Genomic DNA, 23,313 nt, shown 5'->3' with positions numbered 1-23,313 from the left:
AACATAATTAGATATTAGAATCCCTTCTTCCGTAATTTAACAAAGCCTGGGCTGATCCAGATGTATTACTTACCCTTCTAGGCTTACACATTATTTTCTTTAAGAAGCCCAAGATCGTCAATTCCTCGTCATAAACATGTTTCTCGAGAAAAGTAGGAAAAATTACATCACTATTTTAAAGATGCTTTAGAAAGGAAAAGGACTCAGCACTTAATCTTACATATTTCAATAAAATCCAAAGTCCCTTGTTTCATGCCCTATGTTTCACTTGCACTGTAAAATGGTCTGCTAGCAGAGTTTATAACAGCAAACCAATACATTCACCCAACTTGTGTTACAGGTAGTATTTATGTTAACATATATGCACCAAGCCCTAGTTCATATGGATATGAAAGAAACACATACACACTCTTTATATTTATTTAAAACAAACAAGGGGAAGCACATTTGTGTTAAAAGAATGTTATCCAAGAAGAATTCTTAGGCCCACATACTATACCCTTGAATGAAACTTCAACAATTTCCAAACAGTGTGGATTCTTAATTAGTGAATAAATAACATCCACAAATCAAATCAGAGATGGTTTAGCTACTTTAAGATACAAATTCCTTAGCCAGATTTATTTCGTTATTCTAAATGGCCAAATGAGCCCGCAACATACCAAAATCACATACCTATGACTAATAGTTAAAATTTTTTTAAAAATCTATTGCCATTCAGAACCATACTTTCTTGCTACATTATGCCCACGGAGTTAGTTTTCACATATGCCATATCTCTATCATGCTTTTCACATAGTATAATCTACGGAAGTCATATTAAAGAAAAAAGCCAAAAAAAAAAAGCCTCCATTAAAAACAACAGTTTATTATAAAAGTGTACTTTATTATAAGGAAAATTTAAATATAACCAACAATACTGAAAATAATGTAACTGGCATTTACAGCCTTGGTCAGAGTTCTTTATTAAACAGGCATTTTTTGCTATTCCATGAATAGTTAACAATCATTGTGCAACAAAATAGGTAACTTGAAAAAGTGAATAAAGAATACAGAATGGTGAAGCAGAAATCTGGGGTTCTGTGTGTTTTTTCCTGTTTAACAGACATGGCTTTTAAAATAAAACAGAAAACAAGTCATCTTCATGTAATAAGCTCTCTTCCTACAAGAAAGTGCAAAATTGTTAAACAGTGTTAAAATGTGGCTGAAGTTATACTTTACATACTTTAACCTCATATATACATTATCTGATTAACATATTTTAACCACATTTTCATTATACAAGTGAAACCATAAACATTCTCCATTGAGGCCACACTAGCAACAGAGTAATTTTCCCCATATATATATTTCTTTAAAACATGTTTCCCAAAATAGAGTTGCTCATTTAAAAGTGAACTGCTGATTAGAATGAATCTCTCTAGACATTGGGATCATGTAGGCTAGAAATCATGTAAGACTATATTGCTTTGGTTGAATATAATTCATCTTATGTAGCCAAATAATAAGCGTATCAATTATCAATGAAAATCTCTTCAGGTTAAGTTCATTCTGCACTTTTAAATGTGAGTCTACATTAAAGCAAATGGCAAGGCCTAATGGTGTATTTAGAATGGGCAGAAATTCCTTTTGTCTTTGTATATGGTTTTGCTTATAAAAATTTATTTCTACCACCTTGGAGGAACCCCCTAGGAACAGATGTCTGAAAGGACTGTGTTATGGATGCCTTGTGAAGAACAAAGAAAGATTCTGTGGGCATGTTCAGGAGGACCTGAAATTATTTTTGGTATAGGAGGTTTTGTTTTATTTTGTTTTTTATAGTATATATAAGATCTTGGGCTTTTAGAAGACAACGAGTAAATTTAAATAGCTTTTTTTTTAAAAACTTTATTTGTGGCATTAAATGTCAAACTCACATTTTTAATGAATACAGAGAATAGCAAATGAAAAAGGAAGCAGAGATATATGCTTTATGAGGAAAAAGTGTTAATGATCTCCCATGAAAAAAGACTGTTCCCTATTACAATGACTAAATTGCCTGTCCTTAAAACCACTGGAATATGTAGGTTACTGACATTATGCCAAAGAAGTCAAAATGTACTTTATTGCAAAAATAGAAAAGGTTTTAGAATTGCATATGATGTTTTATACCATTTCACCAACAGGCCAAGGCCAGCACATAACTTATCAAGCCAGAAAAACTTGAAAACAAAAATAGTTAAAATTGTACTTACTATATATATAATGACTTGTAAAAAGAATGTGATGCCATGCTGTATAGCATGACTCATTGCCAAGTTCTCTCTTACATGGCCAGTCACTAACATATCAATCTGAGTTAAGTTAAAATGAACGCTTATCGTCTGTGATGATAACATCCTTTAATTATCTTCTGAAACACATACTTTCAGTATATTACAATCATTTGAATGAACCTTTCAGTCACATACCTTTGTGGAGTAGAAAATCATTTTTATCAATATGTCGATATTTTCATGATCTACTCTTTAGAAAGTGATGTTAAAGCCTATTGCCTACTGAATCACTACTCTGTTTACTATACATGGTAAATGTAAAAAAAGGGAAAAAAAATCTGAAATCACAGAAAATGCTTGGCATCTACACAAACACATTCTCAGTGGACTAACCACTACTGTGTAATTTTGTCACTATAGGTCTTCTTCTCCATACTTTTGCTTCATGCAGTGGGTTCAACAATATCCATGTTTGTTCCAAACAGGGCAACTAATTGTTCTTCATAGGTGGTGATATTCCTTTTCATAATTTCCATGCAAGGTCCCAAAAGCCTTTCAAATGCTTGCACATCCATGGCTAAGAAAAGGGGAGAATAAAAGAAAAATGAATGACGTTCTTTGAAAATCTGCAGAATTTCGGAGTCATTTCTGATACTCTGATACTCAGTCTGTTCTGCAAATGTCAATAATGCAGTGGTATTTTTAGATAAATATAAAAGAAAAAGGCATAAAGACAAAAATGTCCCACTCCCAGAGAAGTAGCCAGGCTCCCTTGGCAATCTGATCTGTAAGCTTGGTGGGAAGTTCCTGATCCAGGCTGAGAAGAAAATGCGGGACTGTCATGGGCAAGACCTTGGAATTTAAAAATATTAGTTTTGATGTCGTCACCTGAGTAATACAAACTCCTCAAAGATGGCAAGGGAGTGTTTTCTGTCCCATTATTCCCTCCTCAGGGTTTATAATGCCACCTTGTGAAGACCAAATGTCACCTTTTATAGTTTTTACTCTTATATTATTGCCTAGTCACTTTAAAATTACAGCCCAAATCATGCTTTTGTCCACTTCTATAAGCAAATGCTGCATGTCACTGTGCTTGCCCATCTCCATTTTTTAAAATGAATTTATAAATACACGTGGAAAACAGTATCACATGCTCTACCATAAAAATACAAATTAAAAAATTGTTTTTCACCTTTCAAATTTGCAAAGGTAAAAAGCAACGTTTACAAGACTAGAGTGAATGGACATTCTTGTACTGCTGGTAGCATGTAAATTGGTAGAAATACAAGTTTAAAAAAAGCTATAAAAGGACTTCTGAAACCATTTCTAAGGAAAAATCCTATAAGTGGGAAAGCAGTCTATGCACATACATCAAAAAATCCCTTCCTTCCCAAATGGAGCCAAAACTCTCAAAATATTTACCAGTGGTGGATCATTAAATAATTTATAATGTACGTATTTCCCTAATACAATGTTATACTTTGATGTAATAAAATGAGAAAATGCCTAAGCTATACTGCATTAAAACAAAGCAGTTTACGAAATTGTTTAAAAACAGAAAACCCATGCAAATAAAATACAAGAAGGGATGATAATCGGATGTGGTAGTCACTGGGTGGTGGTGGTGTGGTTGCTCTTAGTTTTTCCTAGCTTTTCTGTATTTCTCAAATTTTCTTTATGTGAATATTATAATTTATTATAGAAAAAAATAATGGGGTTTCACTCATACCACCTTTACTCTTATTGTCTAATATCTCTACTCAGGGAAATTACCTATTAGTTACTGTCTTCTCTTTCACCCAAGTATAACACTTGATTAATACTATACTTTAAAACCTTTTTAAAAGTGGCTTCTCTAAGAAGTTAATTCTGAGGATATTAGCAAATCTTAAGAACACTGAAGCTAAATTTATTCTACTAAACTGTGGATGAAGAGAATAGTGGCTAATTACTGTTGAATAGTTCTTTAAAAAAGAAAAATGTCAGGGCCGGCCCGGTTAGAGCTCCATGCTCCTAACTCCGAAGGCTGCCGGTTCGATTCCCACATGGGCCAGTGGGCTCTCAACCACAAGGTTGCCGGTTCAACTCCTGGAGTCCTGCAAGGGATGGTGGGCTCCGCCCCCTGCAACTAAAATTGAACACGGCACCTTGAGCTGAGCTGCCGCTGAGCCTCTGGATGGCTCAGTTGGTTGAAGCGCATCCTCTCAACCCACAAGGTTGCCGGTTCGACTCCCACAAGGGGTGGTGGGCTGCGCCCCCTGCAACTAACAACGGCAACTGGACCTGGAGCTGAGCTGCACCCTCCACAACTAAAATTGAAAGGACAACAACTTGACTTGGGAAAAAAGGCCTGGAAGTACACACTGTTCCCCAATAAAGTCCTGTTCCCCTTCCCCAATAAAATCTTTAAAAAAAAGAAAAAAAGAAAAATGTCATCTATAGAGACACTACCTGAATTTTATTTTTCATTATTAAAGTTATTTCTCATATATAAAACCTCATACCGTGTTTCCCCGAAAATAAGACCTAGCCGGACAATCAGCTCTAATGCGTCTTTTGGAGCAAAAATTAAGATAAGACCTGGTCTTATTTTACTATAAGACCGGGTATAATATAATAATATAATATAATTACATAATATAATATAATATAAAACACCAGGTCTTATTTTACTATAAGACCAGATATAATATATTAATATAATTAATATAATATATAATAATATATTAATATAATTAATATAATATATAATAATATAATATAAAATAAAATACCGGGTCTTATTTTACTATAAGACCAGGTATAATATATTATAACATAATACTGGGTCTTATATTAATTTTTACTCCAAAAGACGCATTAGAGCTGATTGTCCAGCTAGGTCTTATTTTCGAGGAAACAACAGTATATATATATTTTCCAGCTGAAGTTGGCATTTCTGCCAAGCTACTATATGGTATAAGAAAGTAAACAGCTGAACAATAAAGAAAATTATATTGTGCTTTGACAAACCTGAACTTACGTTTCCCAGTACTAGAATAAATATTCCCACAGATGTTCCAACTTCCCCCACAGAGCTTCGTGCACTTTATAAAAATACTGTTTTAGCCTTCTTTTGTGAGGTACACATTGCATGTTGTTCATTTGAAAGATCAGGTATAAAACTTGGTACTCAGAATTATTTTAATTACTAAAATAAGATGTTATTTCATGCCTATAAAAAAACACGATATATATGTATATGAAACTTTTAAACAAAAAAGTGTCTTCCACAAACTAAGTCTATAATGCAATGAATCCTAATCTTGTTCTATTTTGTGGGGACCATAAAACCTATGAACCCCAACAAATAATCTGTACTGAATACGTGCAAGGAAGTTGTTCTCCTGTAACAACTTCCACCAGGAGAAGCATGCCCGCCGTGGTGAGTCCTACCTAAACATTTGACAGTCCCAATGGCATGTGCAGAGGCTGCTCGTGGCTTGTTAGTTACCAGGGCAAGTTCTCCAAAGTACTGTCCCCGAGAACACCGAGCGATTTCCACTGCGCCGTTCTCTTCGACTTCTGATTTACCCTGACAAGGTAATTAAAAGCATCAACTTTCACTCAGCTTGTAAAAACTAGACATTAACCTTAGTCCAGACATCAAAAAGAAAATGTATTATGTTCCTTGCTAATATCACATGGATTTTTTAGAACTTACCTTCCTTTTCATAGTAATTTTCACTTCTCCAGATTCTACAATGAAAAAAGAATCAGCCAAATCTCCCTATCAGAATAAAACAAAAACAAAGGGTGAAAATGCGAATTTAGTTGACAACAATTCTCTTGCTTATTATACCCCTGAAGTCAATCCAACCCCAATGTACAGAGGATTTCCCTGAAAAGTGAAACCCCATTAAAACAGGCTATCATCTCTCACTTTCTATACTGACAGGTTACAGTGGACAATTACAAAGTAATGATTTCATTTATAAAATTTTTTGAAATAATATACTCTACCGTAGCATTTCTGCTAAAGCTAGCCAAGAAAACATGGCAGATAACATGGGGGTAAGAATTCCACCCAAACTTCAGCCTGGATAACTGCACAGGGTTGAAAAGGCCGCAGGGGTCCCAGCAGCACGTCCGCAGTCAGCAGGAGTATGTCAGCCAAGGCTGTGCACGTGTCGTCCTAATATGACAAGCAGCGTGGTGACCCAAGATAAGCCATCGACTCCAAAAAGGGAGAACATACAGACTTATTTGGAAACAGTAGATGTGGGTCCTGATGTTTTGACTGCAGTTAGCTAGGGACCAAATGCCAAGATGCCAGTTTACTGACACTCCACCTCAAGGTCTTGAAAAGACTTCTAAAGTGTTGCCATTTCTAACTACATACGCATATTTTCTTGGTGGTATTTTTGAATAAAATCTGCCATGATTTCCAAGGATGCTTTCAGAATTAAATAGTATAATACAGAAGACAACAGATACTGACTTTTCTGAGCCTCTCAAAGTGATTCTGAAGAAACTTAGGTATTTCAAAACTCTTCAGACAATTCAAGAATTGCAGTATCCAATTACATCACAAAAATAAATGTGGAATCTAGACGTATGTAGTGTAGACCTGTATTTATAAATGCTTAAAAGACAACTAATATACCTCAATATATCTTTAATAAACTCTAAGTACGGTATACATATCCCCTTTTCCTTATCTTTACATCAGGTTTTCTAGGGGCTTCGTGTTAAATTTTCAAGTGTTTTGAATAGTAGTAGGGCTACCAACTGCTGTGTAATTTTGTTTTCCAAACATGCTGTAAGTGCATGTAAAACGGACGAAACAGAATAAGGTCTGTGGATGAGGCCAACGTTGGTTTCCTAGTTTCGATGTTGCATACAGTGATGCAAGATGCTCTGGGAGAAACTGGGTGAAGAGTGCATGGGGCCTCTCTACTATTTTTGCAACTTCCCGTGAAGCTATAATTATTTCAAAATAAAAAGCTAAAAAAATCATTTCAAAAGTGCTCTATACTTCGTTGTTTATTTATATAGTAGAGGCTTCACCTTGTTCTCCAATTTGACTCCACTTCTTCCCAATCCCTCACTGCTCTAATCTGTGTGTGTGTGTGTGTGTGTGTGTGTGTGTGTGTACAGATTGATTTACTTGTTTAATTGCCTTCTAAAATAATTCTTTCCTCAGTCTCACAGACCTTGAATTTTGTTTCACAAATATTGAGACAGTATTTTAGGTAAATAGCACAATACAGTATAATATGATAAAAGTTACAGAATCTATTAAAAATCTGTTTAAATCATTTGCTCAGTGATTCAAAAATGTAACTAGGAAATGAGATACTATCATCTGCGTGCCGTGTCTGTGGACTTCAACCATCTTCATAAATCCTCCTTCTTGGTAGCCCTAGATATGTATTACAACTGGTTCCAACTGGGACCTTGGAAAAGCGGTAGGGGTTAAAGAACATATTGGCCCCTCCTGAGTGCCTGCCAGCCAATACACTATATGGTGCAGTGTGTTCCCTTCCTGGTTGGTTTTATCAGGGAGCAGCCATGGGATTTCATCGGGAACTGATCGTACAAAACTCTACAAGATCTTCCAATGCATCTTCTGGGTCCTTATTAATCTCACAGAATGCTCACCTTTCCTTTCCTCTTACAAATGACATCTTATTCTCTATATACAAGTGAATTTCATGTCATGTACAAATATAATATTATGCAGAAATTCACTTGATAATTTAATACATACTCATTAGGAGTTAATTACATAAGAAAAAATATTAAATATCTTAATGGCTATAAATTAAACTATTTTTAACAGGACATTTGGTAGAAGTAATATTCATTTAAGTCTACATGCTAATTACAGACACGTGAAAAATTTATCAAGATTTACAGTGTCTAAGAACCTTTTAGAATATAACCCTAAAGTGAATTACATAAAAACAATTATACCTGAGCAATGATTTGTTCTCCATCATTGTATACTTTGGTGCCTATCACATCTACCACTTTCAGGCGCTCAGAAACCTACAAAGAAAAAAAAAAACAAACGACAATATGAAACAGATTAATTGGGTAATCATCTATTTCAGAGGTTTAAAAATGGGTAGTCTATAAACCAAATAAACTGAGCAGTGTGTGGGTTTGTGTGTATGTGTGTGTTATATTATTAACAGCCAGCATTTTAAAATAAATTTCTCATAAGAAGTTGAATTTCCAGCTTATCTTGAAAAATCAGGAGACTCAGCAACACTCAGCCCGTATTTCCACATGGCAACAATACACTGTGGTGGGATAACAGCTGCTTCTTTAGAGAGAGCACATGTTCTCCAGTTTACCAAAGTCTCATCCTGGCTCCCTTTTCTTCTTTATGTTACTTGCCTAGCTCTGAAGGCATCTGAATTTCCAACCCCTGATCTATTTTTATTTAAAGAGACTGCTAGAGAAGATCAGCTGCTTTATATGCATTCTGTAATGTGGCCAGGCATATACTGACAATACAACAAATATTTCAATAGGTGAGTCAGTACTAGCCCCAGGGTTTTTGGCCAAGATGCTGGAAGGATGGTGTTGCCATCCACCGAGATGGAGAAGAAAGGGGAAGGGTAGATTTAGGACGTTAGGTGTCAGATGTCTATTAGGTGTCTGAGGAAATGTTAACTATGCAGTTGGATAAATGACTGGCATTCAAGGAAGGGGCCTTGTCTGGTGATGTCAATTTTAAAAGGCATCAATGTATAGACAGTATTTAAAGCCAGGAGATTGGACAAGTTCACCAAGTGAGTAACAATAGCCCGAGAAAAAAAGAAGAGAGCCTGGAATGCCAATTTTAGGAAAGGAGAAGAGCGAAGTTGACTGAGGAGGAGAGGCCATGAGGACATTCTGTATTTAGATAACCTCTCCCTGTAAAGGTGTAACTAGTGGCTATCACTGACATTTATGTAATTACTTTAAGTCTGCTTTTAGATAAAGACCACAGGTCACTCTGCTATAGATGCTAGCAGGAATCTATTACTTGTAAGCAACAAAACAAAAGCAGTTCTAGGTAAAAGAAATAGTGATTTATACAAACACCATAATTCAATCTTTTCAAATGAAAATATGGACAGGTTTTTATTCAAAGAAAGTCTTGTACAGAAGTAAATATTCCTAACAAAACAGAAGCTTTTAAAGCAAAATAAAATGAAAGCATAAACATATACTTACTTCCAAAGATTTAAGGAATGGCAGTGACTCGATAAAGCTTTCATACATTTTTCTCTTTTTGGCATTATTTTTCACAATTATTCTCCTGAAGGTTACCCTGTCCTGAAGACAGAATATCAAATACAAAAACAGTTAAAAGGTAGATTTTATGGGAAAAACAAGTTTGAAGAGAGAGTTTCATTTCATTCTCTATAAGGAACAAAGAATAATTGAAGATTTTGAAATAAAAAACTAACATTATTATACTTTTAATGCAACTCATTTCATATTTTTATTTCTTCAAGTATAAAATATAAAACCATATAAAATATCACTTTCATTTTTTTAAAGGAAGCATCAGTTTACTTTTATTCAGAACAGAGATCTGACCACCATGTAATTAGGCTAAACCCACGAGGTGGCGCTGTCGCACCATTTAAAAAACTAGATTAACACACACAGTGTTCTTTTCCCCCCCTCAGCTTTATGGAGATATAATTGACCTATAATATTATGTAAGTTTAAGATATTTAATGTGTGGATTTAATGTGTGGAGTATAGGGTTAACACCTGTATCACCTCACATAATTACCATTTCTTCTTTGTGGTGACAACATTTAAGAATTTACTCTCTTAGCAACTTTCAAGTATGTAATACAATATTGTTCACTATAACCACCAAGCTGTACATTCAATCCCCAGAATTTATTCATCTTGTAACTTGAAGTCTGTACCCTTTGATGAACATCTCCCCGTTTCCCCAGCCCCCAACCCCTGGCAACCACCATTGTATTCAGTTTCGATCAGTTCAGATTGGCAACCAGTTCTTTATGGGGATGACAGCCCTCGAGTGTTACAAAATCAGTTCGATAAGACATGGCAAGCATTTTTTTTTTGGGGGGAGGGGCGTATAATTGACATGTAACACATTAGTTTCAGGTGCACAGCATAATGATTTGATATTTGTATACATTGTGAAATGATCACCACAGTAAGTCGAGTTAACATCCGGCACCTTACATGGTTAATGAAAACTTTTTTCTTGTGATGAGAACTTTAAAAATCTACTTTTTTAGCAGCTTTCAAATATGCAATACATTATTATTAACTATAGTCACCATGCTGTGCATTACATCCCCAAGACTTTTCGTTTTATAACTAAAAGTTTGTACCTTCTGACCTCCTTCACCCATGACCAACATTTTTATAAAAAATAAAATAGAACTGAAAATAGTGCGTATTCCACTTAGTAAAGTGATTTTTAGTTATATATTTATACACAAACACACGCAAACATATGCACTGGTCGTGATGCTTCCTAATGTGCTTTTTAATATGGATTATGATAAAAAAATAATGGAAAACACTCTTAGGAAATATTTTTAAATCATAAAGCAATTGTAAGAGTTGTTGAAAAATTATTTGGTGTTTAGTCACATCCACATTATGTCAGTTCTTTTTTAAATGTGCATAGAGAAACTACAACTTTCTTGAGGAAAGTCTAATTCTAGTGTTTATTTCATGCTCATCATTCTAAAATGTTCCTATGTTTATACTATTTAACCTCAAAGATACAGAACTCAAGGAACTAGGGAAATTTTAAAGATAACAGCTCAAAAAATGGTTTTCCTACAAGTTTTATTTTGAAAAAATTCCTACAAAACATTATTTTAATTCTTAGTAAAGAGCCCCCAGAATTATGTTAGTTTGGCACACATTGATAAGTAATTATACCATTTTAATATAAAATAAAATTAACTGGAATATGTTCTTTAATTAATAAGTTACTGTGCCAACATACTAAGGCTAAATTTAAATTAACTGATAGGATGGAGAAAAATGCCAGTGTGGAATGTAAGTATCTAGGAAATTAAACATCCTGTACTCCAATTTAGTTTATTATAATTTATAAATAAGGGCTTTGGTTGTTTCTTGGATTTGTACTCTTAATAATTTTTTTAAAAAGAGAAGGTTTTACAAGGTTAATTAGTAAAAATATTAAAATAATTTCAAAGCCTGGCTCTGCATCAGAATCAGTTAAACAAAGATTCTCAAGTCCCAGACTTGAATGACTCAAAATCTTTGCATGTAAGGCTCAATAACCAATAGTTGATAAAAGCTCCCCAAGGGATTCTGAGATATAGTCCAGTTTGGGAACCAGCTGCAACACCATTTTATGGGCTGAGTTTATTGCAAAACAGAAAAGACTAGACATAGTTTAGCGATTCAGAAATTAACCACAGTGAGCTATATGTCTCCGGAGAAATGTTCTATTAGTGGCCCACCTCCTCACACCCACTGTGACATATAACTAAAATCCAGAAAGTCCCATTTCAAATGTTTTCATCCTAGTCATTTCCATAGTCGCCTCTCTGAGTCATCAGCTTGCTCATGGAGACAGCTAACCCTCTAAGACTTAACAGTCACTGAGTAGTATTTGCAAAGTTAGACTAGTCTATAAAGGACGGATCTTTACATGAGCACTTACATGGCAGAACTCTGATCCATTGGCCTTAAAAGAAAAATTTCTACTCGACTTTCCCTGAAAAGCGCCTAGTTGCTCTTAAAAAGCAGGTCTGAAGTATTAACAGATTATATTATCTAATTTAAAAAAAAAGCTATTGCACTTACACACAAAACCCAAGGTGACCATCACAAAGTGCCCACTTTTATAAAGTTTAATAACATGTATAGATTAGTAAAACATCTCTGAAAAATGCTTGATCCTTCTTGAAAGCTTAAGTATCAAGCACAGTTTATACTTCGTTTAAGGTTTCTGCCAGGGCTGAAAACGATCAATACTCAAAGGGGCCAACCGGATAAAAACATGATCTCATGCCCAGGACATGCAAGGAGGAGGCTTCCTTATATCGTGTGACAATCTGACCCTGGCAGGCAACCCCGTGCGGGTGATTAAATTTTTAAATGATACCTTCCTTAATGAAACAGGTCTTGGCAGACTCTAACTTTACCCGCCACTCTCATGACAGGCAAACACTTCCAACAGACCAAGTCTGCTCTGGTTTAGAGTTTTTACTCCAACAGTAAAAGTCATTGGAGTTTTGTCCAGCAGGCTTTGGATATTCAAATCTTTGATAGCCTTTAAAAATACTTCAGATGATGAGTTTCCTCTACCTGAAATAATTCCAATTTTTCTTCTACAACTTCAAAACTGACTCATCACATTTTTAATAAGCAGACAGCAACTGCCTGGTTCTCATAAGAAGAAATGTACATACACTGTCTTGTTTCTCTGATCAAGCGATATTTTTATCAGCTGTATCCAGTTCAGAGTCAAATGCTGAGTCGAGATTAAAGAACGTGTACCTTCTTTGAAGCTACAGTCCTTGGAAATGAGATTGATTTCTCTCAAAGGATTTGAGAGAAATTACCAGATATATGCATGTCAAAACTACAGAGTGGGCTGTTGTTAAAAAGAAAATACAAGTATTGTTAGCATTCACTGAAATCATTGCCAAAAGGGTGTTCTGGGCAGCAGCAGCACTGGTGTTTCCTGGGAGCTTATGAGCAATGCAGTCACAAGCCTCATCCCAGACCCACTGAATCAGAATCTGTGTTTTAACTGGACCCCCAGGAGATCTGTAATCTGAGAAGAGCCGCTTAAACAGTCTTCTAGAATCAGCTTTACTTGCTACCCTGCATCCTGATCTCATCTATGAAAAAAATCTCCCTCCCCACCTCACCCAAACGTGATAGAAATATCACCTCACCCAAATGGTGATAGAAATATCACCATTAAGAAATTTATTTTGAAAGCGTAGGCCCCACCCCAGGAGCATCTGATTAAATTTGTCTGTGGTGGGGCTTAGGCAAGAGGATTGTTTTTAACACCCCCTAAGGAATTCTGATGTGCGTCCAGGTGACAGGCCCAGGCATGGAGTATATTTTCTACACAGCTGTTGAAATGCAAAGTCGCGACCACTCGGTTTCACACCACACGAAGATACAATGTGACGCCAATTCCAGGGTGCAGCAGATTCACTGGTGACTTGCTCAAATACTATCGCTGGGCCTGCTTCAGTGTCTGCTTCAGTGGACACAAATCGGTAAGCAGGGCCCCAGAATGTGCATTTCTTGCAAGCTTCCAGGTGATACAGATGCTACTGGTCAGGGGACCACACTTTGGGAACCACAGATTACAATACTTAACACAAAAAGCTAACTGAGAAAACTGCTCTGAAGGCTTTGGTTGTTTGTATGGCAGGTTGGTTCAAGGCGGTAAAAGACGCCGATTTGGATCTGAGCGTCTCTCTGTCCCAGGGAAGGCCAGTAAGTGAAGCGCCTGACTTAACTGGGGAATTGAACACGAAGATTTCACATAGCAGCCGTGTCTCAGCACCCAACATTCCAGCATCCAGTAGTTGTTTAATAAAATATCTGGTGCCTGGTGACGTTCCCAGATAAATCTACCTATTAGTTCTTGCATGCTTGGTTTTATCCTGTTGGTTAATCCCTAACAAATACTGTATCTACCTGGCTTCTGTCATAAGGCCTTTTACAAATAATATTCAGGTCAAAGAAACATTTCACTCACCAAACCCCACAGAGCACCAGGAGAGGTAGCCGTGATTGTAGCAGCTCTGGGTGTATTGTACATTAAGGCCAGTTCGCCGAAACTCCCACGATTATCGTAGTTTCCCACGCACCTTCCAACACCATCACATTTTACATAAATATCAAATGTTCCTCTGTTGGACACAGGAAAAATAAGAGGTGAAAGTAATTCAAGTAAAATCTCATTTCAACAAAACCTGATTTCAGAGAACAGCGCTGTGCAATAGAATTTCATCCCCAGCCTTCCTTTTCCCCCTCTGATGACAATAAGCAATAAAAGGCCATCAGTACACGCCAGACACACTATCTGTCCCAGACAAGCATGAAGAGACCATCACCTGGACTAGGGAAGCACCATGCATGTGCCTGCTGGGGAAAATGAGACGAAGCAATACATGTTTAAGATAACATCAACGATAAGAATATAACTGACAGAGCAACCAAATAGCACATGTGTGGGCAAACCATCTGAAAGAATGTGAATGAAAATGCTGACTGCAGTTATCTCTAAGCGTAAGAATAGTGAAGGATTCCAGGGACATTCTCTAATTAAAGACTTTTTGTTTCTAAAATGAACAGGTATTACTTTTGAGATCAGAAGAAAATAACTTAGAAAAACAATACAGCTCTAACAATTTGGTCAGCCAAATGGACAGCACTTGAGAGGGTCCTTTACAATTGAAAGGAGGGGCTGGCCAACATGTCCTACAGACTGGCCGCCTTCTTTTGTAAACAGTTTTCCTAGAAAACAAACACCCTAGTTTATGTATCATCTGTAGCTGATCTGTGCTAAAACAGCACAGTGGAGTAACTGCAACAGAGACCACGTGGCCCACAAAGCCTAAAGAACTGACATCATCTGGCCCTTTATTCAGATCAACCCCCACTCTAAGTAAAAAAGTTAAGTGGGAGAAATCCAGACTAAATATCTGACCCTAGTTTGTTTCTGTGTTTCCCCAAAAATAAGACCTAGCCAAACAATCAGCTCTAATGCATCTTTTGGAGCAAAAATTAATATAAGACCTGGTCTTATATAATGTAATAATATATAATACAATACAATACAATATTAGTATAGTATAATACCAGATCTCATATTAATTTTTGATCCAAAAGATGCATTAGTGCCAATTGTCCGGCTAGGTCTTATTTGCAGGGAAACAGGGTTTTTATCATTTCTCTGTGCTTATCTTTTAATGGGTGTTCTTTTTCTAGGCAAATAAGCCTGTTTCCATGCCACTGCACTACATATTGTCCAGATCCTGTGCTTATACGAACTCCACTCTTGTGGAGGACTGTCTTTCCGTATACTGTATTTTATCAGAGAACATGGTTTCAAGGCTTGCTAAAGAAACTGCAAGGCAAACAGGAGAAAATCTTTGGTTTTATCCTGTTGGTTAATCCCTAACAAAGACAAAAAAAGCAGTGCTTTTATTAAAAATGGATTACGAGTGGTAAAAATACAATAAAAGCAAAAACAAGATAATAGACAAAGATATTAATGAATAAGGAAGAAATAATTAGTTTTGAATATAACTCATGGATAGAATAGCTGTTTCAAGGATACTGTCTAGAATTTGCTTCATGAATAATTATTTTTCCAGTATAGATTAATTTTATTTATACTATTCATACTTTTGCACTAAAACTATTGTCTACATTTTCTACTTTAAATTAAGATAAAATATGTAACAAATGTGCTGATGAGAAGTAAAATGAGCTACAGTCCAACTGCAATCTATTAAAATACTATGAGCTGCTTTTTATAGTCGTCCCCCTGAGGCGTCACAGTGGAGCCATGGAGAGAACACCAACGCTGTGGGGTTGGCTGTACTATGATCATCTTGGTGACCTAAACCCGCTCACACCACTTCTGTACTCCTGAGAGTTTTCATCTGGCAAACATAGGATTAGGATCTACCTGAAAAGGATATGCTATATACAAATGTAAGGCCATTTTTATAGTCAAAATGCCTACTAAAAGAAGATGAATCCTGTATATTTGGGGTTCTCACATACTCCTACAATTAACATAATTAAACAGCTGAAGGAATTTCTGAGGTGTTTCATTGATGAAAGCTGTTAATGATACCAAAACCACGACTTCCATTTACATACGGGATGACTGGTTCTGTTCTTTTCTAAAATCAGAGTCCACTGGGCCCTGGCTAGTGTCTTGGCAACAGCTCTACACGTCAACAAGGCATTTGGGATGAGGGAACAGAAGAATCAGTGAAAACCCCTGGTTCAGGGAGCACGCACTACTGATGTACGAAAGATACCACCCATGGAGCTAAGACCAAGAAATGAGGACTAAGCAGTTAGATGGGGAGTAATTTTCCGCAAGCCTTCTAAGTTGAACACAACTCTACCCAGAGAAGAAAACAGAATCCAGTAAGTCAGGCTGGGAGATTCTCTATGTTCCACACAAAACGGGAGAGGCTGGGGATACCAACTGTGTCGTGAACACTTCATCGTCACTTTACAAAAGTGAAGAAATAAAGACTCAGTTCAGACTGCTCCCCTATTATAATTTAGAACTCTTACCTCATTATTGCTTAAAGCACAAAGCTTTAAAGTAAAGCACAACTTATGTTTTCTGAAATTAGATTTTCAATATAAATGCATGCCTTCCTACTTAAAATAATTCCTCTAGAGAATTTTTAGAAAACAAATACAACAACGCATAAACAATTCTGGAAGGATACACAAACTACTCACTCTACTGACTGAATGGTGCTGGACCAGTAGGAAGAGAACTGACTGTTTACCTTATGCCCCTTTGATTTTTTTTAAACCACGAGCATGTTTTGCTTTAGAGTTAATAAAAAAGAACCTTTTAGAAAACATAACCCAGATCGACTAATACTAATCCAATATCCCAGGTCCTGTATATTATGCATCTAATTCCCACTATAACAAGCATCTATTCCATACTAACTACCCCTCAATTAGGAGTTAACAAATGAGCAGGCTCCCAGGGGCTGAGCTGCATAGACTAACCTACCCAGAATCCTCAGTTCTCCTATACACTCTGCCTCTTTTCACGCCCTAGTCTGGTTTCACTGTGGGTTTCACAGCAGGTTTACAGTGCCTATTATGTAATCATAAGAGTAAAGAGGCAATAGCAACTACCATATATTTGTCAGTCATTATAATAACCACTGAGATTTTACACAAGCAGTTTGTTACATTTCCGTAGTAAAGTTACGCAAAACTTACCTATCGATTACGTAAAAGTTGTCACCATCATCACCTTGATCGATTACATGTTCCCCTTCTTTGACCAATTTCTCAAACATAGCATCTAATACTTGAGACATCTGCTCCTATTTTTTAAAAAGAAAAGATATCATCTTTATGTTCATTTAGCGCGTTTCCTTAAGTAACAACCATGATTAGCTTTATATTTCTGTGAACAAGTGCAAAGAAATGGAAATACCATCACTGCTATTTTCTGGTCAAAAACATACGTAGTACATTCTTTCTGGCCACATACAGATGAGATTGTATATTTATCTTACATTCAATATCTGAGTGAAAGTAATTATAGTTAGTCTATTTCAGAATATTTATAATTATCACCACTTTAATATGAAAAATTAGCCACCAAACCACTATATACCTTGTGAAATATAATATTAGCAACTAAAATTACCAGGTTAGTAAAGACCTATTGCAAATATCTTTTAAAAATATCGGTTTTTAAAACTTTCCTATATTAGTCATCACCAGAATTTATATAGAGTTTACCTAAATACTTAGTGAATTCAAACCCTGACTCCACTCATTTTTGGTTTAGCACCGAAAACAAAACAGAAAATCAACAAATGTAAAACCAATAACAGCTGCGGCAAATATTCTACTACTAGTCTTTATCACTAAGGTTCTCTTTAAGAAGCAACCATTTACCTCCCTAGGGAAGATTTATTAAAAATGATGCCAGAAACATCAAATCTATTATCCAAAAACTATGTAAAATATCTAAAATTTTTATTCGGCTAAAGTGTAGTTGACAAGGGTCCGGGATAAACTTCAGCTAGTGCGAATAAACTAGGAGGTAAAGAAATCCTCAGAACAAACACAAAAAGAAACAATTCAAAGGCCTTCAAATAGAACAAATGGATATGGAGAAAAAGTATGGTGCATAGTAATAAAAAAGTCAAAAGGCTTAAGAGGGTTATTTGCTTTGCCACTTACTAGCTCTGAACATTTGATCAAGTCACTCTTTGTAGGTTCAAAATGGGTACAACACTAACTTCCCAGGCCAAAATCAGTTATTATTGTAAGTTAAGGAGCTGAAGCTAGATTAGAGAGGGGAAAAATACAAGTAGAAAATGCAGTATAAAGAAACAAGACATTCTGGATCAAAAGCATGAACAGACCACACGTGATTCTCTTCTTTTTGAGACCCTGTTGACATGACACAGGGAATACGAAGGTATGAATATACAATAACATAAAGTATGGGAAAGGGAAATTGATGGAGAGATTTCCAGACAAAAGTGAGTTAAATGGGGGACAGAGAGGGCACAGCCCAAAGTAGGGCAGATGGGATCAACCACTTGTGAGAGCACCACCAGGCTGGGAAACACCTGCTTCAGCCAGGACCGGGCTGAGTCACAGCTGAAAACAAGTGGACTGATTCAGAGTCATAATCAGTTGATATCTTCCAAATGCCACCACCTTGAACACCGAACGCCTTCCAAGTACTGACCCCCAACTCTTCCCAGACAAAAGATCGGAGTCAGGTTTTTGGCAGAAACTAAACAAATTAAAGAAAACCAGAACAGCTACTGGCATTTAGGGGTTCCCCCATATAACAGCTGACTCCCTGTCCACTCAACTAAACAGTCATTCATTGGTTGAAAGGCCTGCCCTACTTACTGCTCAGAGGTCTCAGTCAGCTTTGCGTTACCCCTCCGGTAGCCTACAAGACTAAGATAAACAGCAAAGTGACACCAGATGGAAGAGAATTCAGGAACAGTAGAGAGCTTTTAGAAAGTTCTACTCTGTACACCCAGCGATATTCAAGATCATCATGACATGAAAAATAGAAAAGAGCAAATCTGAGAAAAATGAGTAAGCTAGAAATAAAAAACATGATTGTCAATTTTTTTCTTCCTTTTAAATATTTTATTTTTTAGAGCAATTTTAGGTTCACAGCAAAACTGAGCAAGAAGTACAGAGTTCTCATACCCTCTGCCCCACCCCTCGCCTCTCCCCACTACTAACATCCCCACCAGAGCGGTACTTGTTACAATTGATGAATCTACACTGACACATCATGATCATTCAAAGTGCACAGTTTACATTACAGTTCATTCTTGGTGCTGTACATTATGACAAATGTAAATGACCTGTACCTATCATTACAAAATACTTTTAAAAGTTAATTAAAGGGTAAGAAATAAATTAAAACCAAAAACTTCAAAAAAAAAAGTCGATAGAGATGAAAAGACAAGAGTTCCAGAGAAAATGAAAATAGGGAAAACAAAACAGAAAAATAATCAAAGAAATATGGGATGAATTTTCCAGAACCAAAGGACGTAGTTCTCAGACTAAAATGGCACACTCAAATGCCCAGTACAATCAGTGACCAAAAACCACACCCTAAAGTGACAATGTCATTTAAGAACACCAAAGATAAAGAACAGATCTGCAAAGCTTCCGGCAAAAAGGGGGAAGGAGCACTTAAAAATACAGTAAGATGTTCAAATCCTTTCAAAATAAAGAGAAATGCAAATTAACACTGAAATGAGACACCATTTTTTCACCTGTTAGATTCAAAAAGATAAAAATGTTAGAATAATATACTGTGTTGGAGACAGTGTGGGAAAGAGGTATTCTCATACAGTCTGCTGCTGACAGGAGGTAAAATGGAACCAACTCCACAGAGGGCAATATGTCAATACTGGAGACAATTTCAAATATGCATAACCTTCTCCTCATTTTTTCTGGTAAGTTACTGTACAGATATTTGTGAAATGACATGTGCACAGGCATTTTTCATTGCAGCAGCATATAGCAAAACACTGGAAACACTAATGTTATCTATGGGGCACTGGATATATAAGCTAGTATATCCATACACTGGAAAGCTATGCAGCTATCAAAAAGAATGGGAGGGTTTTAAGACATCTATCTTTCATGGAGTCACTGAGAATACTCAAAGAAGGGTAATCAAGAAATCTGAAAACCTGCCACTGGGGGAACAGTTCAGGGAACTGGGGCATTTAGGTGAGAGAAAAGACCTGCACGTGAACACATCTGCTATCTTCTGTCACATTGATGATATCAGTAATTGTAGAGGCCACACTGGGACTGCTGGGTGGAAGTTTCACGGAGACATTGGCACAATGTAAACACCTCCCAAGAATGAGCGCTGTCTAGCAGTGGCATGGGCTGCCCTGCACAGACAGAAGCTTCTTGTAGCTCAAGGAAGTGTTCAAGGCAGGTTATCCATCTTCCGCATGCTGTCACAAGGGCTCAGTGTTTTTCAAACTGTTTTGTGGAACCCGGGGATTTTGTGGAGGCCTTTCAAGGATTAATTCTGTAAACAGCTAATTTAATTGCATCCGTAAAGTGTATTTTAGCCATTAAATATTAAAATTAACGGAAATAAAAATGCTTAGATGGATTACATATACAACCTTTTTTTTTTTTTTTGAAAGTTTATAAGAGTTTAATTGAGCCAAACTGACAATAACTGCCGGGAAGTAAAATCTCAATGGATTGAGAAAATGCTCCCTATACAATTTTTTTTAAGGTGAAATTTCACATAACATAAAATCAACCATTTTAAAGTGAACAACTCAGTGGCCACAAAGTTGTATAACCATCACCTCCAGCTAGTTCCAAAAATTTTTTATTGCCCCAAAAGGAAGCCCTGTGCCTATTAAGCAATCACTTGCCATTCTCCCCTCCCATCAGCCCCTGGCAACACTAATCTGTGTTCTGTCTCTATGGATTTGCCTGTCCTGAATATTTCACATAATGGAGTTACATAATACATTATCTTTTCTGTCTGGTTGATTTCACTCAGCATGAGGTTTTTGAGGTTCATCCCCATTGTAGCATGTATCATACCTTATTCCTTTTTACGGATGAATAATATTCCATTATGTATGCGCGCATTCACACACACACACACACAAACACAACCACAATTTGCTTATCCATTCATCCATCACACTTGGGTTCACATAATGAACTTGGGTTCATTATGAATAATGTGGTTATTGGCTATTGTAAATAATGCAGCTACAAACATTCGTATACAAGTATTTGTATGAATATTTGTTTCAGTTCTTTTGGGTCTATACCTATGAGTAGAATTGCTGAGTCATACAGCAGGTAATTCTATGTTTAACTTTTGAGAAACCAATCAAGCTGTTTTCCAGTGCCTGAACCATTTTACTTTCCCACCAGCAATGTACTAGGGGTCCAATTTCTCCAAGTCCTTCCCAACATTTATTTTATTTATTTATTTTTTATACCAATCCCATTGGGGGTTAAGTGTTATTTCACTGTAGTTTTGATTTGCATTTCCCTAATAACTAACCATGTTGAGAATCTTTTCATATACTTATTAGTCATTTGTATTTCTTCTTTGGAGAAATGTCTATTCCCGTACTTTGCCCATTTTTAAGTTGGGTTGTTTGTCTTTTTGTTATTGAGTTGTAAGAGTTCTTAATATATTCTGTATTCAAGGCCCTGATCCTACATGATTTGCAAATATTTTCTCCCATTCTGTAGGTTGTCTTCACTTTTTTTGATAATGTCCTTTTGAGTCACAAAATTTATTTTTTTATGAAGTCCAACTTATCCTTTTTTCTTACTCCTATTTTTGGCATTTAAGAATACATCGCTAAATCTAAGAAAAATTTTCCTGTGTTCTCTTCTAAGAGTTTTATAATTTTAGAGCTTGCATTTAGGTCTTTGAACCATTTTGACTTAATTTTTATATATGGAATAAAGTAGGAAGCCAACTTTGTTCTTTTGTATGTGGGTATCCAGTTGTCCCAGAACCATTTGTTGAAGAGACTATTATTCTTTGCCCCATGAAATGGTCTTGGCACTCTTGTCAAAATCAAATGGCCATAGATGTACAGGTTGGTTTCTAGACTCTCAATTCTATCCCATTGTTCCATATGTCTTCCCTATGCCAGTAACACATTGTTTTGATTACTGTAGCTTTGTAGGAAAAGTTTTGAACTCAGCAAGTGTGTGTCCTTCAACTAGTTCTTCTTTCTCAATATTATTTTGACTATTGGGACCCCCTCCCTGGGTTATATATACAATTTTAATACATTAGACAACAGCAAAATGTTAGTATTTTCATAGTTTAGCTTCATAACATAAATATTACCAACGTAAATTATAACAAATAAGTTGGTACTGATAAAAATAACTTTAAAAAATATAGAATCTCTTATAGACATTGTTAAGTAAAAAAAAGAACTGGGCAGAACACTGTAGAGTTTGCTGCCACCAATATTTTAAAAGGAATATACTTGTATATACATAGCGTAACTCTGGAAAAATACACATGATAATGCTAAAAGAACTGGGTTGCTGGGAGAAAGGGATGGAAGGGAGATTTCCTTTCACTGACTACTCTTTTGCTCTTTTAGAATTTTTACTCTCTTGTTCTTTTTGAATTTTTGTAAATTGTATACAAGTACGTATACTGATTTAAAATTTTTAATTAATTAAAAAACCAAACTCTCCATTTAGACAGAGAACATAATATTGGAGCTTCATGTGAGCTAAGAACAACTTTTGGGAGAACAATGGTGATGAGTTTACAGGAAGTGGTTTTCATCCCTGCTCTGGGTCCCTGTGGGAGCTCTGGGCCCTACTTGTGAAACAGCAGCCAGGGCTGAAGATAAGGGCAGGATGGCAGTAAAAACTGTGCTTTCTTGATGTGGTGCTAATTTACCCCATGGGGACCATTTTACCTAATGAGTTCATGAACCAGGCAACATATGGTCACCTATCAAAATTATGAAGTTTGATTAAATGGTTTACTAATATTTTGCTCTGCTTACTGTTTCTATTTCAACTCTTTCAGGGAAGGTGGAGAGGGAATATCAGCTTTATTGATTGGCTCTGGCTGAAAACATGAAATGGAAAAAAAGATGAAAAACATTGTTATATTCAATGTTTTTGTTGTTTTGGAGTTAGCTGCATTTTAAAACATTATAAAGCTTAAAAATGTATATACTGATATATGAAAAAGTAATTCCTGATAAACTACAGAACAATTATTTCTAGAAGTTCTCTATGC

General features: G+C 36.1%; 1 protein-coding gene across 1 annotated transcript in view; it reads right to left on the bottom strand.

Moving 5' to 3' along the window:
- Nucleotides 1-848: 848 nt before the first annotated feature.
- PRKAR2B (protein kinase cAMP-dependent type II regulatory subunit beta) overlaps nucleotides 849-23,313 on the bottom strand; it is a 90,886-nt gene continuing 68,421 nt past the window's right edge. Inside the window, exons 5-11 of the mRNA XM_019745385.3 lie at nucleotides 17,244-17,350; nucleotides 14,002-14,155; nucleotides 9,468-9,569; nucleotides 8,214-8,288; nucleotides 5,959-6,024; nucleotides 5,691-5,829; nucleotides 849-2,832 (exon numbers count right to left, since the gene is read on the bottom strand). Coding sequence (XP_019600944.1) covers nucleotides 2,699-2,832; nucleotides 5,691-5,829; nucleotides 5,959-6,024; nucleotides 8,214-8,288; nucleotides 9,468-9,569; nucleotides 14,002-14,155; nucleotides 17,244-17,350 — 777 coding nt within the window. The 3' untranslated portion in view covers nucleotides 849-2,698. The remainder of the gene's footprint in view (nucleotides 2,833-5,690; nucleotides 5,830-5,958; nucleotides 6,025-8,213; nucleotides 8,289-9,467; nucleotides 9,570-14,001; nucleotides 14,156-17,243; nucleotides 17,351-23,313) is intronic.

Source organism: Rhinolophus sinicus, chromosome 4 (genome assembly GCF_057876585.1).
Source record: "Rhinolophus sinicus isolate RSI-liver-muscle chromosome 4, RSI-T2T, whole genome shotgun sequence".
NCBI classification, from domain to species: domain Eukaryota; kingdom Metazoa; phylum Chordata; class Mammalia; order Chiroptera; family Rhinolophidae; genus Rhinolophus; species Rhinolophus sinicus.
This window is presented reverse-complemented; position numbering and strand designations above follow the sequence as displayed.